Source organism: Etheostoma cragini, chromosome 14 (assembly GCF_013103735.1).
Source record: "Etheostoma cragini isolate CJK2018 chromosome 14, CSU_Ecrag_1.0, whole genome shotgun sequence".
In the NCBI taxonomy this organism is placed as follows: Eukaryota; Metazoa; Chordata; class Actinopteri; order Perciformes; family Percidae; genus Etheostoma; species Etheostoma cragini.
Genome location: NC_048420.1, coordinates 6,994,607 through 7,010,148, shown reverse-complemented (window position 1 = coordinate 7,010,148; position 15,542 = coordinate 6,994,607). Strand labels below are relative to the sequence as shown.

Sequence of the window (15,542 nt, the reverse complement as noted above, 5' to 3'; positions counted from 1 at the left end):
CACTACTAGTGAACTCAAGACCTCTCAATCTCAGTCTGTCTGTGGATCTCTCAGTGCAATTGTTCAGTAACAAAAGGAAAGCTAATATGCACTGGCTGCCTCACACGATAGATATTCTAACAAAAAGCAAATGATTCGCTCTATTTCAATGTAATGAGATTAGTGAAGTTAAAAGCCCCAGAATAAATCATCCCCTTTGCTATTTTTGATGAATTTGTAGGAGACATTACGATTAAAAGAGCTGCAACAAACATATGAGGAATGGTATTCATCCTCTAATCTTGCTTGGACACCACCACTGCCCTCTTAAGTGCCTCTGCAGCTATAGCCGCGTGGCACACAAGCCTCCAGTTTAACAGCTGCAGACATTTCCAACTCATCTGGCCCTGACATTGCATTGCATTTCATTCCATCTCTGACTTTCTATTTGGCTCTAGCTGTCTGCCAGATTTGCATTTTGGCAGTGAAAGGAGCTGCTCTCCACAGTTAGTTAAAAGCTAAATTTGTTCTTTAAAAGGGCAAAGTTGCTGATCGGATGCTATGGCAGCCAAGGTTTTGAAAGGTAAAGAGATGCAAACAGATAGCGAGCTGAGTTTCTCTGAGATGTCCTATTTACTTTGTGACTTCTGCTGCTCATAAAACACAATTCCATTACCTACAGAGGAATCCTTACCTTAGATAGAGAAATTCCGTGATTCAGTGTGCTTTGTAATATGGAAGGCACGCAACATGCATATACATATGCATGTATATTGCATGTTTTGGTGGCGACACACATAAAGCAGTCATTATAAGTAATTTACTCACTCATTCAAAATTCATGAAATCCTGGTGTGATTTGCTGTTATGATGGCATGATAGTCCTGTAGGCAACCACAGTCACACACTAGTTTTTCATTATTTCAGTAAATAATACAACAACTTGACCCGTACAGCCAACATTAGTCCTATGGAGAAACTCATTCATATTTCAATACTCCCTGCGGCACTTTCTATGATGATAGAATAATATGCCCTGTGAACCTTTCTTCCGCCTTGACGAGATCATTTAGAGTTTAAATTTACAAGCCTCTAAGAAATAATCGACAGTGAAATGAACACTGCGAGTACATTTGTGTGATCCCTCCATTATGCATCTCCATGTTTGAATTGGGGGGTAAAACACTGCTGTGATTTAATCTTGAGAGCCACGCTCTGATATCCATCTCCAAATCAGGCATATTCAAACAGGGTGAAATTATAGCAGTAAATTACATCCCGCAGGTTTCTCTGCAGATTCTGTTTTTTTTTGTTGGTACTCATGAGTGCACTCGAAGCTCTTCTGATTTTTTATGAGTTTTAATGACTCGTCCTCAGCCCTAACCGAAGCATCTGCACTTTTTGGTGAAAGTGTCGCTTCCTTCTCCTTAATCAACCTTGTGAGTCAGCAAGATGTCAGTGGGGGAAGATCCAAAATGTGTGTGTGTGTGTGTGTGTGTGAAATTAAGGTGGGCTGAAAGACATTCACCAGGGGTATTTCCTCTGATCCTGTCTGTCCCAGTCCATCTGCTGTGACACCTTGTATGGTTAGGAGGGGGTATCTATCGCGCACACATGCACACTCAAACACACGTACACACACTGTAAACTAAGATGAAGCTGTCTGTCATTAAGAGAATAACGAATTTCAACGCTCATTGTCTCAGTCAGCGCCGGTGAATACTACTCAACTGAGAATAATAGCAGTTGTCTTAGCAGACTTGTTCTGAAGCACATAACTCTGCTATTATAGGAGTGTGTTGGACATTTTGTTACTGTATACCAAAGACGGCCACACTGTAATGTGTGTAATTATGTGGATTTACTGTAGCTATACAAACTGACTTCTCTTCTTCCCATATTCTTATGTAGCCATATACTGCATATTCATTACAAGAATTAATATGGTGTAGTATAGAATCTTACAATTGATTTTTCTTAAGGTAAAATGGAATGCTGATTGGACGAAATGTTTTTTTTTCCCAATGCAATAACTTTCTTGACCTAATGTCACACAACATTGCATGCAAATGGTTTTATTTGCATTTTTCTTGTTTAAATTATAATCCTTTAAAATCCTCGCATATACAGTCTATCACATTAACATTTTCTGCAGATAACTTTCCACCCCCTTGCCGTCTTTCTCTCCTTCTTTCACTTAAAGCCACACCACATCCATAATCATCATCCAGCACCAACTGCATGCTCAAGTAAAAGGTTGACACAGTAAAGAAGCTGCACCACCGCAACCACTGAAAACTCCTTCCTTCATCCCTCAACCTCTTACCCACCTCTAGGGATCCTGCTGAGAGGTTGCTGTTGGCATTGGTGCTGCCCAGGTTGCGTGGCAGGGTCCTGGTTCTCTCCACTGCCGTTCCCCCTGTCAGAATCTGTCTGACCGATGGCCTCTGCCCTGGCTTCAGCTGGAGCGAATGCCCGTGGGAGTGCATGTGTCCACCGTGGGAGTGTACGAGACCACCCTGATCCATCATGTGGCTGTGCCCGTGGGGCATGGTTTTGATCGTCCCATAGGAGCGGTTGAGGTTCATGGCGATGTTCATGTCGCCCATACTCGACGGCACAAAATCCACCGGGTACGCCTCACTCTCAGCTGGGTGGAGGGTCAGAGGTGAGGGAGGCGGGGGGAAGGGAGGATCCTCCACTGCGATGTTAAGAGGCTTGTCCTCGCCCCCCAGTCCCAGCCCTCCTCCCTGGGAGGAGGGCGCTGGAGGCTTCAGACTGACCGTCCTACGAGGTAAGACCATGTAGTCTCCCTCCCCGCCTCCTGCACTTCCTCCTCCACTTCCTCCTCCGCCACTTCCCACGCTTCCGTCCTGGGAGGTGTTGGAGGAAGGGGGCGGTCGAGCCCAGCCCAGGCCACTCTCGGTGCACAGGTAGATTGGAGCGCCGCTGCGTTGCTGCCTCTGCTGATCTACGTTTACCTCCTTTTTTAGAGGCGTCTCGCTCAGCTCATTGAGGCCGCCGAGATTGGGAACCTTGAGGAAAAACCAAGATTGTTTTAGTTTTACGAGTTTTTCCCTTAAAGCGAGATCATCTCAAATCAGAACTTCCTGTGGCTGGATTTTTTAACAGAAAAGACAGACATTTATCATCCAATCTGTAAATTAATGTAAACTTCAATCCCGTACCTGTACGATGAGGTTGGGAGGGGGGATGTTCCCGGGGAGGGAGGTGAAGTTGACCCCCACTCCCCCCTCCTGATGGGCTGCCAGCTTGGGATCATCCTCATCATCCAGGGAGATGCGGGAAAGGGTCCCAGTGATGGTTGCCGGGTTACAGGTGTTCACCTCCTTGAATATGACTAGTGGGAGATGCAAGGAGACAAGGAAAGCCGTGGAGGCAACAAGAGAGTGGGGGATAGGGATAAAATAGAGGGGTTAGGATAGGTTAGTAAAGAAAGAAAGAAAGAGGGGAAGGGTTTATAGGTAAGGTAAAAGAAGGGGAAAGGGGTGAGGAAGAGGAACATTTAGAGAAAGAGGAAAAGATGTAGAATGGAAAGGAATTGATAGTTTATGTCAAACAGAATACAGTTGACAGAGAGATAGGCGAAACAGAAACATAACTTCTGCCTGCAGCTTTAATGTATAGTTGAGACAAAGATTGCATCTCTCAAAAAAAATAAAGTTTCAGTTCTCATTTTGGGCGTATATGGTTCACAGTAGCTGAGACGAGTTTTGTCTCTGACACTGTGACCTTAAGTCTTGCTACATCTCGAGGTCTGCCGGTAAGCCAGGATTTTTATTAGCTTGGAAGAACAGCCCGAGTGCAAAATGCTGTGTGCTTGAAATGAAATGGAGCCAAATTCCCTCGCTACAGAGTCCTGGCCCACATCTTGCTCACCAGCTTATTATTCCCTGTGTGTGAGTCTGTGTGAGTTTAGGTTCTTTTAATACTGAATGATAAATGTGTATCAACTTGTATTTTGTTATGGTTTTCGGTATGGGTATGATTTTTATTTAATAACTAAATAAATAAACTAGTAAATGAAAACAGAACATAACACTACTTATATTGGCTTTGAGTTAGCTTTCATGTATGTTGTTGAGGAAAAGATACGAAAACTACGAAAAGATCCTATACATTTCTAGGGTAGCTAACTATGACATGCAGATGAGGGACGATGTTCAGAGCTTACACCGATCTATCATTGCAATCAAACAAAACTCAAACCGTTTGGAAGTTCATGCCAGATGTCATGCTCATTCTGTCAACATCAGAGGAAAGAATATGTACTCTGTGGCCTGAAAATCCAATTCTAGACCAAAGCATGTAGCACAGACCATTTCCATTGATGTGACAAAATGTCAAGTTACACGTTTCATCAAAAGTTGAAGCTGGATCCTGCTGAGTCTCAGCATAGCAGCAAGGACTCTGTCTGAGTACAGAACCTAGCACTTTCTCCGTTTTGCCGCACTGTTGGTGCAATGTGATGTGAATTGACTGGATAAGTTTTGGGAAATCTGATCCATTCACATCTGCATCCAACAGTGGAGACCAAGAGAAGGACCTATAGATGAATCCGGCAGTTGTTTTATTACTGTGGTGGCTTAGTTCAACAGAACACATTTACACTGACGGTGCAAGCAGAGATGTTTGGCCCCCTCTGACAAAAGGTGGTGGTCTGTGAATGTGAAAGTTATGTATTGTTAATTATTACACAGCCTTTGGGGCAAATAAAGTAACATTAACGTACTGCTTCTGTCTGTCCTCCACAGTGTGGCTATCACAGTGCTGTGTGGAATAAGGGCGGCTTAAGGAATTCTCTGCTAGTTTATGATTACAATCATCAAACTCCATAATTTCAGAAGCTACTCGGACAAAATGCAGCATTTAATGAGGAGTGCAAACACAGAATACTGCACAAGCAGAATTCCAGCCCAAAAAATATAAGTACCAGCTAGAGAGACATAAGGTAATAAGGTAAGCTTGGTCTTTTGCGATCACTGATCGGGCCTTTGTGATCAATAAATAAGGATTTATTGGAGAGTTATACAAGTGAAATTGATTTCTGTGATCAGATTCATATGGCTTTTAATTTCCGCTGTGGAAGCAGCTTGGAACAGCACAGCCCATAAACAACAGCTTTTGTTAAAACTCAAATGTTCATGGGAAAGTGTAGATTTTGTAGAAAAGGTTCTCCAGGATTAATTTGACAGATTTTTTGACTAAATTAATTGAGGAGTGAAATCCTTTGTTAGATGCAAGTTGGCATGTGAGGCGCCACTGCAGAACAACCGTGATTCATCTATAGGAATTAAGTCAAGGGACGGACCAGGTAGTGTTAAGAAGGTCAATTGGGTGCAAAACTTACATGGGTGTCCTCTCTCTGCAAGGGTTGGAGGGGGGAAAGTAACGGTGTTAATATTTCCAAGCACAACACATTGTGGTACATTTGTAACACATCCACACACACACACAACCATTGTCAGCTGCGAGTGAAACCAGTCGGAACACATTGAGGAGTGTTATTATCATGCGCAATTAAACACAGTCTCATCCAAACATATGCTCGCTGAACACTTATTGGGCAGAATCAGTGTGATTGATAAGGCATAATAATTTGTGCACAACTGTGTCAAGATGTAGCACATCATCTCTTTTAGTTTTATCAAGATGCACAGCAGACAGCTAAAGTTACACATCTCCATTGCCTTTCTGCAATGCTAATCCTGTGTTGGACAAAAGGAAGAGAGTCAAAGGGAGAAAGGGAAAAAGAAATCAGGTGGAAGGGAAAGCTCACCTGTCTGACATGCCAAGTCCACATCCTTCTCAAAATCCGTCTGACAGAGGGTGGCAGGGTAGGAAGAGAGGAAAGACAGTGAGTGTCATTAAATTCACTACATTACAGAGGCCTGATGAGTGACTGGACCTTGAATGGGTATGCTCTATCCGATGACGCTGATGCTCAAATTTGACATTATAGGAAATAATAGGATCCGTTGCCGTGGTGACACTTTGCAACCCAGTCAATCAGCAATGTCCTTTGTGAGCAAGACCAAAAGAAGAAAAGATTTCTTCATGTAGTGAATTTGTCCAAAGCCTTTTCAAACCAAAACAAACAGACAGCTGTGTAGGATGGCACACGCTGCGACTTAGTTCACAATGTGCAGCAGTTAACAGCAGCAGATCCAAATTCAGTCTTTGAAAGAGACGAGCAGAGCTGTGGAGTTTTGCCAGGTATGTAATGCTACTGTATGCCTCATCAGTCACCTCGCTATCGTCTGAATGCAAACAGCGACAGAAAGAGAAACTTTGCCGTCTTCCTGCAGAGCTTTTCATAGACTATAAAAAATACATGCAACGTAAGAATACAAAATGTTTCTACGATTTATCCACACCAACAACCAAAACACATTCATAACAATGTTATCTGCACTCAGTAGTAGTTTTGTGATAATAGATAAGGCCACAGCGTATGAGGTTTGTTTGCCTTGATCTAGAATTCACTTGAGGAAAGCAGGGTGACACTACTCCTTGGGGTAAAGAAACACTCTCAAACTCAGAGGGCAGTGGGTTGCATGAGGAAGTGTTGTTTATAAAATGGCCACCACACAAGTTTACGAAACTTCAGTGAAAGTGAAGCTCATTGCTATGCAGTTGTGGTCCTCCCTTCTCTCACCACAGAGCCTTCTCCTGTCCTCGGTGGGATTCACTTACAAAAGCGTTTGTTTGGATAATAAACTACAGATTTTAGACAGTTTGGGCACGCCACACAGGCAAAGCGATGGGGGAGAAATGAAAAACTGAAAGAGAGAAGGAGAGAATGTGTAAAGGTGTCAGAGGAGTGGAAAAGCTCTTAGTACGCAAATCACCCGCAGCCCCATTAATGGGTCTCCACTAAATGGACGGATGAGGATATGAAAGAAACCTCTCTCTCTCTCTCTCTCTCTCTATTTATTTAAACTATAACACACTCACACGCACACACACACACACACACACACACACACACACACACACACACACACACACACACACTCTGCAACAGCCTCCCAGGTTAAGTACAGTGAGTCATAAATTGTCAACTGTTGCAAACAATGGTAAAAACTCCACAATGGAACAGCCCTATTGTCGAGTCCTATTGACTTAGTTCACAGCCTACAATATACAGCATCAATGGTGAGGTTACTACTGAAATGAATGCAAAGAAATTAATAAAACAATACAAAATTCCCAAAGACCACAGACACTGACACTACCCTGCTACAGTAAACATGCTTCTATTTATACATCACAAGTATTCCTACTAAGATTTAAAGGTGCAACATGTAATCAAAACTCAATGCAATGAGGAGTTTTTTTGGTTAGAGGAATAGTTTTTGGGGAAATAGGTGTATTTGTATATGTTTCTTGCCCAGAGTCAGACGAGAAGATTCATACCTCTCTAGTGTGTGTAACCTAAATAAGAAGCTTCCGGCTTCCAGCAACTAATACGCTTATCTTAGCAAGAAGACTGGAAACAGGGGCAAACAGCTAGCTCTGTCCAAAGGTAAATGAATATGCCTATCAGCCCCTCTAATCTCACTAATTAGCATGTTATTTCTTGTTAACTGGGAACATAGGATGATCCCTGCACGGAGAAGTGACCTTCTGAAATTAAGACCATATAGTCCCTGCCCCGAGCCAAGAAAGAGTACGGCACATAACCCTCGGTGTGAGGTTTTTAAACGTTAGGACAGATTAAACAAACAAGATATAATGGTAAATGGTAATCTTTGGAGCCGTTTCCAGTCTTTATGCTAAGCTCACCAGCTGTACATTCATATTTAGCGTACAGACATGAACATTATCTTTATTAACGTCTGACTCTTGGCAAGAAAGCAAATAAGTGTATCTTCCAAAATGTTGACATTTTCATTCCTAATATTTTTTCCTATTTTATTGCAAAATATAATTTTACAGATTGCACCTTTATCAATCTATGGGCTTTACTATTCCTAATGACGGTGTTTTTTCTACAGGTGACATACTGGTTGGCTTCCGATGTGGTTGTGGACGTGATTATGAGCGTGGTTGTGGGTATTGTTCAGGATGGGGTTATGCTCATGAGCGTGGCCGTGCTCTAGCCCGGGGTTGCTGCGGGGCAGAGTGTGGTAACAGCCCTGCTGGCATGCCTGGTAGCCCGTCGGGGGGAACTGCGCTGGGTGGCAACCTGATAGGCACGCGGGTGTGCCGTAACGCAGAGAGCCACACTGCTGCCCACAGTAGCTCACGTTTGGACACTTCAGATGGTGTAAAAAAATAGTGAAAAACATAAAGTTGAAATGTTAGAGGAGAAGATATAACCAGTTTTGCAGAGGAGAGCACTGAGCTTTAATCAGAGAACTACTAACAAAATGATTTGTCTAAATACGGCTTTGATTCCACTTTAGCAAGATAACTACACTTCTACATCTTTATGGTGTTGGGGATTAAATTCTCATTCATTCTAATAAGATTTCCTGTAGATACAGCACAAACACCTGAGATTGATTACGATGGTGACACAGCCTAACTGGAGGCAGCTTCATTAAATGAGCCTTCACAATTAATATTCTCAAGCGTGATGTCTCGTTCATACAACACACACCCTCCGTGCATATGTGCCGCCTGAGAAGATTTCTTCAAAGTCATACATATTGAGAGAAAACTTACAGGTTCACCAGCTGTCTTCCTTAACAGAGCAATAGTAGGCATAGCAACGAGAAGTGTGTATGACAACAACACCTTCAACCAAAATTTAAATGAGCAAAGTTGGACTGTAAATGTTCCTCACGGTTATGAAAACAGAGACAGAGAAAGTGTCATAATGGGCTCCCCGAGCAGAATGATGGCTCCAAAGTTTAATCTTGATAACCTCAAAGGAGCGTTCAGGAAGCCATAATCGTTACCGCAAACAGGTTTGAGGGAGAAATAAAGGGAAGAGTGTTCTGAGAGTCTCATTGTAGCAGTATGACCGTACTGACATTGGCAAGGCAGTGCAAGTCTATATGATTTATCACGCTATTAGCCACATTTGGAACACACAATAACCTTATGGGAGCTCTGCGATCTTCCAATAAAGGGAAGGAAGCTTATGGTAAAAGTAAATAAAAGTGCTGAAGTGTATGTTTTGGTAATTCATGAAATGCTGTGGGCAATATACACATTTTTATCTTGTCGTGAGTACAAAAAATGAGAATGTCAAAAAAAAGTGCATGGATAGTTATTCCAGCAAGATATTGTTACCAAAATGGTATTTGTTGTCAACTTTATATGTCCAGTTATGGCACTATAGGAAGGTTAGTTTCAGGCTGGGAGAGAAATTGCATTTCTTTGGGGAATGATAATTTTTGGAAAATAAAATGCGGAAGATGCATAATGCATGAACAACAACAAATTCCTGTTAAGGAAAAAGAAATGGTGAAGGAAAAAAAGAAAGCAGACAGAGCCAGGTATGAGTTTGAGCAGTTAAATAATGGCAATCGTGCTTCTTGTTATAGGAGCTGAAGGTTCCAGAAAGTTCAAGCCGGGGTAATGTAAGTCCGAGGCTAATGGGCAGGAATTTGGGATGAAATGGAATGCTATTCACCATGATCTGCACCTGTCCGTTCTTGCAGGAGTCTGGTGAGTTTTCGCTGTCGTCTTTACATCCTCCCATCCTACAGCGCACTGCATCCTGCACCTGGAGGGAGGGAAAAAGGGACGGGGCAGAGGAGAGATGAATACAGAGAGGAAAAGTAAAAGGGGGACAGAATGATGGAGAGGAAGGGCGGATCCAAAGGAAAGTCAGCGGAGGAACGTTCACTCAAGTTGGTTTGGCAAATGTAGGAGCAGTGAAAAACCTGCTCCCTTACAAATCGTATGTTCTTGGTCTTTATCGACGCCATGACAGATCTTCAGTGAATACTAAATTAGGTCAAAATAGCAAAGTACACGGAAGAGCTTTATTTGTCGCAAAGTAGTTCAGTTTTTAGCTTATGCAAAAGTCAGCTGATTGGTGTAGAAAGCACACATCAGTTCTTCAAAGTGGCCTATTTGAGCCTTGTGAGATCAGTGGTGCTCAGTCCAAATTAAAACCCACAGCACGAAATAGGAATGTTCTACCCCGCGGCCCAGGCCGCTGTCACTTTGGTTTTCTTTATCCTCACACATGAAGGTTCCTAAGCAAACACACACCGGCCCACCGTCAAAGAATGAGTTCTTGTAACACACCTCAAATAAAAGCGATTCTTTTGCATTATTTTTCACAGCAAACGCTGAGATTTCTTCCCCCCCAAATCAGGCTCAGTATTTTCCATGTACTGGTTACTTGCTGAGAAACAACATCATTTCTCAATTTTGCCACTGTCTAATCCTATAATCTTAGAGTGCCATTGTAAGAAGAATGAGAGCATCTACACTCAACTTTGCTGGGTGGTCTCATCTGTCTGCGTGTGTGTTGCTACAAATGGAGTGGATTGGAGTAGAGTCCATGTCTGATTAATACCGCGTGGGCAATGCTATTGCCTCCATTATTTTCTTCCATCCGTCTCTTTTCTTTATGTCCATACTCGTCCTCGGCGGCATTTGGACCCGCTCTCTGTTAGTGTGAGTGTGTGTTGCCAATGCAGCTCAATCTGACTTCAAAGTGAAGAGTCCCTCTATGTGGCCATACCTCTCTCTCTCTATTTCATTCTCCCTTACCTACATCCCCTGCTTCCCTCTTGAATCAAGTTTTTTTTCCTCCCACAGATCTCTGCGTGCAATTTGTGTTCCATCCTTCCTCTATCCTCACGTTGCATATGTTCATTTGCTTGCCTTCACTGCGACTGATCTCAGCAGGCTGACTGAGCTACAGCTGTCTTTCCATTCTCTGCTGCACCCTCACATGCAGCGGTTGCCATCCAGGAGAGCTGGCACGTTTTTTTTTGTCTGTACTTGTCTGCACTTCAAATAACATCACACTTTGAACTCCCCTCTCTCTTGTTTTGCGCCATCATTTTTCCTCACTCTCCTCCTTGTTCCTTGTGCCTGCCCCTCCATTTGGTATGGCACTCACCTTCTGCCTGTTGTTCGGCAGCTACGAAGGATTTATGCCAGGGTTTTTCATACATTTACAAGAAATAATTCCTGGATTTACTGTACCCTGATCCCTGCCGCTTTTGTGATATTGATTTAATACAGCCAAGCATTCCAGGCATTTAAGAATTCACTTACACTATGCAGTGCATTCAATATCATAATGATCTCTTAGATATTGGCAAGGCTTTGTGGGGTGTACACACATCTGCAACACATTCACAGTCATGGAAAACTGATGACATTGTAAATCCATTAATTGAAGTGAGCGCATTCATGAGTTAGCCCATAGAAAAATGAGTGTGCACACATTTGTGTGTGTGTGTGTGTGTGTGTGTGTAAATGTCTGTCTCAAAGGCATTATTAGTTAGGGACTTATCGTCTTATTCCATACAGCATCTTAGTAAGCTCCTTAGAGCAGCCTTGGATCAGACGGACAATACAGCACTATCATACTGCATTATGGAGAAGAAGCGCAGCAACATAGGACATGAATACCGTGCTAATCCCGCTCATGTTTGCTTATGTTCTGCCGTGACTTTGGACTGACCCGGAAACTAACGTGACATTTGCGAACACAAATCGCACCTGTGGAGTGAATGTTGGCGAGGTCACTGCTTGTTGCCTAATTAAAAATGAATGAGACATTCCTGCAAACCACACAGCTGCTCAGCAGGAAGAGAAAACGGAACTCACCTCTCGGCGCATTGCACAGTGGACGGTGATGATGACAAAACCTTGGACAGAGTCAAAGACTGCAAAGAGGACCTGGAGTGGACAGAAACATTGGCTTGTGAGTTACTGCAGTGGTTCCCAAACCTTATTAAACCATGGCAAGCCTTCAAAGGGATTTTTGTTTCCTTTACACACACTCCATCCACCACACATACCACAAGTAACACAGGATATGCTATATATGAACTAATATCAATATTTGGCAACATTGCTGCTTTTGACGGTTTTTCCCTACAGAAGAGCAATTCTAATGCAAGTCAGCTAAACCGCTTTTCACCACAAAAAGCAGTTAGCTTGCGTTTGCTTACGTTAAACAATCAGATTTTAGTCCTTTTGGCTGGAAGGTTCAGTTGTATCAAACTATACTGAAGGCTGAGGTGTATCCGCATTTCATATTTCCCATCACTGCTCTGTTTCTGACTTCTGTGAACACGACAAACTCACAAACCGGACCGTGTGTTGTGTTGCCGTGACAAACAGCAACCTTGAGCTGTCATTTCCATTCTTAGCTGTATTAAAATTGCAAAAGTTTAGCATTTAGAATTGTGATGAAGTGAATTTTTTGGGCCTTATCTCTGTTTTGGTAAGGTTGAAAATTGAATATAAAAATGTAATTAATGTAAATGTTGCCTTGTTTTACATTTTGGGTTAGGGTTATGTGAAAAAGCTCAGAAATAAAGAAACAAAAGAAATGTAACTTGTGGCACGCTTTTAGCAGCACTCACTTTGCAAACCGTAAACGTATTTTACGTTTTATAATAACGTATTATAATATCCTGTGTTACTGCAATACTGTGGTAAAATGGCTCAGAAACATTGACATGGGAAGGAAATGAGTCCACCAAGTTATGTTTATTCATAATAAGTCTTTGCAGCAGTTTCATTTCACTTTCATTCATAGACTAATGGTCCTGACACCGTGGAGATGGAAGGTCCTTCTAAGTTTTTAATTTGAATCCTATTTTCTTTCTTGGCTTATCCTCTATTTAAACATGGTATCATTCAGGTTTAATATTTTTTGTCTTTGTGGTTAAATGTGAAGAATTATAGTATATGTGTAAGTTACAGTGTGTGTAAGCATCCGCTAATGTTTCTGAGACAAATCACCTGGAAGAGTGTGGAGCGCCGGTCGGTTATGGCTAGCACTGCTGACATCCAGGTTAATGCTAACAGGGGAAGAACTACGCAGGAGCTCCACAGAGACGCCCTGTCAGAGAAAGAGAAAAGGAGGCAGACAGAGAGAGTGAAAGAGGAGGGGAAAGAAGGAGAAGGAACAAGGGCTTCAGTCTCAAAACACCAGACCAGCTAGCTTTGGTGAGTCACATAACTCTCTCTCACGCACCCACCCCACACACACACACACGTCGTAGGTTCCATGGTGGGCAATTTTGACGCTGATTGGCACACTGATGCTTGCATCACACTTAATATTCCAACTGAGAAGTGGAAGATGATATGTAATCATGTAGATAGCTATGAGACTGACAATTGCTCACATTTACATGGTTGATGCCCAAGTCTCATGCGCTGGACCGAGAGGCGATGGGCAGAGGGCCACCAGGGACGAGGAAGACAGGCCATTGACAAGTACTGACACGGGGGCTTCTGAGGAGTGAGTGTGTGTGGGAGTGTGTGCATCTGTAACTCTATGGAGTCAGACACCAATTTAAAATGTTCATGCTGTTTAAGCACATATTCCTGGTTTCGTAACCACAGACAAAGCTGTCAGTCATACAGACAGACAGACAGGGCGACTGACAGTCTTACACTGAGAAATATGCACTTCCCTTTACAGGTGCATGTCCAAAGGCAATACATAAAAGAGAAAATAGAGCAATAAAGCCAAAGATGTGCTGTCCTCTTGGTGGTTTGTAAAGTTTCCAGCTGCTGTTGACGGTTTCTTTTTTAACCATACACTATGGTTCAGTTAAGCCAGCCTACGTTCTATGTGAAAATACACATTCTAATAGAGAAAGTTCACCTCATCATACATAATAAGGGTTATTTTAGTCAAAGTCATTTGGGAGGAATGTGTGCAAAGCTTTTTGTGTCAAAATTTTCTTTCTAGAAATCAATTCCCAACTCATTGTCTTTAATGCTTTATCAAGACACTTGAGATATAAACAGGCCAGGCTTACTATATAGTAATGCTACAGGGAATGAAGGAGTGTTTAATACCAGCAACATTTGAGCTGAATTATTTATATATTTGTTGTTGCTATTTCAGTAAACAATACAGAAATTACACAGTGCACACTATTTAATTATGGATTTCCACAAGGATTTCTGGAAGCAGATTCTTTGTAGGACAACCAAATAGTATCCTGCAAGCAGCAAGAAGTGAAGTTATGTGAATATGAGTGACCATTTCTAATGATAGACTATATGTATTCAGCAAAGATGTATGTGGATCTGAGTTCAGCAAAGCTGTGTGGAAATAAAGTCAATAACGGCTGCTTGTTTTCCCAGCGACAACAACAAACTGATACAAACTTGTTACTGCAAATAGGCAATCTCATCCCATTAGTGGCCAATCATGCAACAACACAAGTAAGAACAGAGCCTTCCTTTAAACAGAGCACTCTCTCGAAGTAAACACAAAGACATAATGAAAGATTTGCACGAGGACAGGATTGTCTGCGAGAGGAAAACGGGAGCAGGGGCTTTCATAAACAAGCTGGCTGCTCTGAACATTAATCCATGACTACGAACCTCTTGGCAGGAAAATATGGTCTCCAAAAAGAAAAAGGCCTTTTTTCTTGTGACACTATACAGTGGCACCTTCTAACACAGTGGTGGCACTAAGGGCCACGCTGGAGAAAAAAAAGAATCCAGAACTGGCCAGAACTGTAGAGTATATTGACATGTTTTTGTTACAGCAGGTCATCTTTTTAACATGTTGGTAACTTTTTCCTTATTTTTGTTGAGACTTAGTGGCTTTCTCAGACATTTGTCTTTTGTTGCTTTTTCAGACATTTTTGTATGCTTTTTGTTGCATTTTTGTTGATATGAAGCCCTACAAAAGTCATCAAAAGAGTTCCTTAACCATCACAGAATTTAGCAAATCAAGCAAAACAATTCTGAATTTTCTTTTTAACAAAAATCTGTTTCACAGCCTGAATATGAAAACTCTCTGCTTCTGGGGGAATTTCTGAGTACCAGAGTCTGCAAATCTGCCACATTCTGCTTTGAATGTCAGATAATTGAAGTTTAAAAAACACTTTCCTGTATTTTTGGTTTGGCTAGGTGGTTCCGACCCTGAAACCCCACTGACTGACGGTGCTGCTGTGCAGAGATTGAGCAGGACCAAATCCCTGGGGGTGAGGAACTCTCCTGGACAACAAACCCAGTATTACTGGCCGAGAAGTCCCAGCACGGCCATTATTTCCTTTCCTGAAGAGAGCGAGAGCCGAGAGCCGAGCCCCCCACCCCCCTCCCGCCTCTCAAATGTGCACCTTCTGCACGGGCATCATTGAGAGCATCCTGTTCAGCTGCACCACTGTTTGGTATGGGAGCTGCACTGCCTCCGACCGTGAGACCCTGCAGCGCATAGTGAAGACTGCTGGGCGGAGCAGTGGTGTCCCACTCCCCTCTCTCCTGGACATTTACCAAACCCGCCTCACCCGCAAAACACACAGCATTGTGTCACACAGCCTCTCAACCTGCCATCTGGGAGACGGTACCGGAGCATCTAAGCTTGTTCCAGACTGGTGAACAGCTTCATTCTCCAGGCTGTCAGGAAGCTCAAC

The 15,542-nt window shown here is 42.7% G+C and overlaps 1 protein-coding gene across 15 annotated transcripts in view; it reads right to left on the bottom strand.

Annotated features, from left to right (window-relative positions):
* Nucleotides 1-15,542, bottom strand: part of adgrb2 (adhesion G protein-coupled receptor B2) — a 215,220-nt gene that overhangs the window by 14,530 nt on the left and 185,148 nt on the right. For 11 of the 15 annotated variants that reach the window (XR_004659264.1, XM_034891466.1, XM_034891459.1 and 8 more), the window contains 8 exons: nucleotides 12,901-13,000; nucleotides 11,755-11,826; nucleotides 9,590-9,682; nucleotides 8,010-8,264; nucleotides 5,780-5,819; nucleotides 5,351-5,365; nucleotides 3,168-3,340; nucleotides 2,310-3,014 (listed from right to left, as the gene is read on the bottom strand). Coding sequence is in view for 14 of the 15 variants with exons in the window: in XM_034891466.1 (XP_034747357.1) it covers nucleotides 2,310-3,014; nucleotides 3,168-3,340; nucleotides 5,351-5,365; nucleotides 5,780-5,819; nucleotides 8,010-8,264; nucleotides 9,590-9,682; nucleotides 11,755-11,826; nucleotides 12,901-13,000 (1,453 nt within the window). In the remaining variant the exon portion in view is untranslated. The remainder of the gene's footprint in view (nucleotides 1-2,309; nucleotides 3,015-3,167; nucleotides 3,341-5,350; nucleotides 5,366-5,779; nucleotides 5,820-8,009; nucleotides 8,265-9,589; nucleotides 9,683-11,754; nucleotides 11,827-12,900; nucleotides 13,001-15,542) is intronic. The other 4 variants (XM_034891460.1, XM_034891461.1, XM_034891472.1 and 1 more) reach the window with 4 other exon arrangements.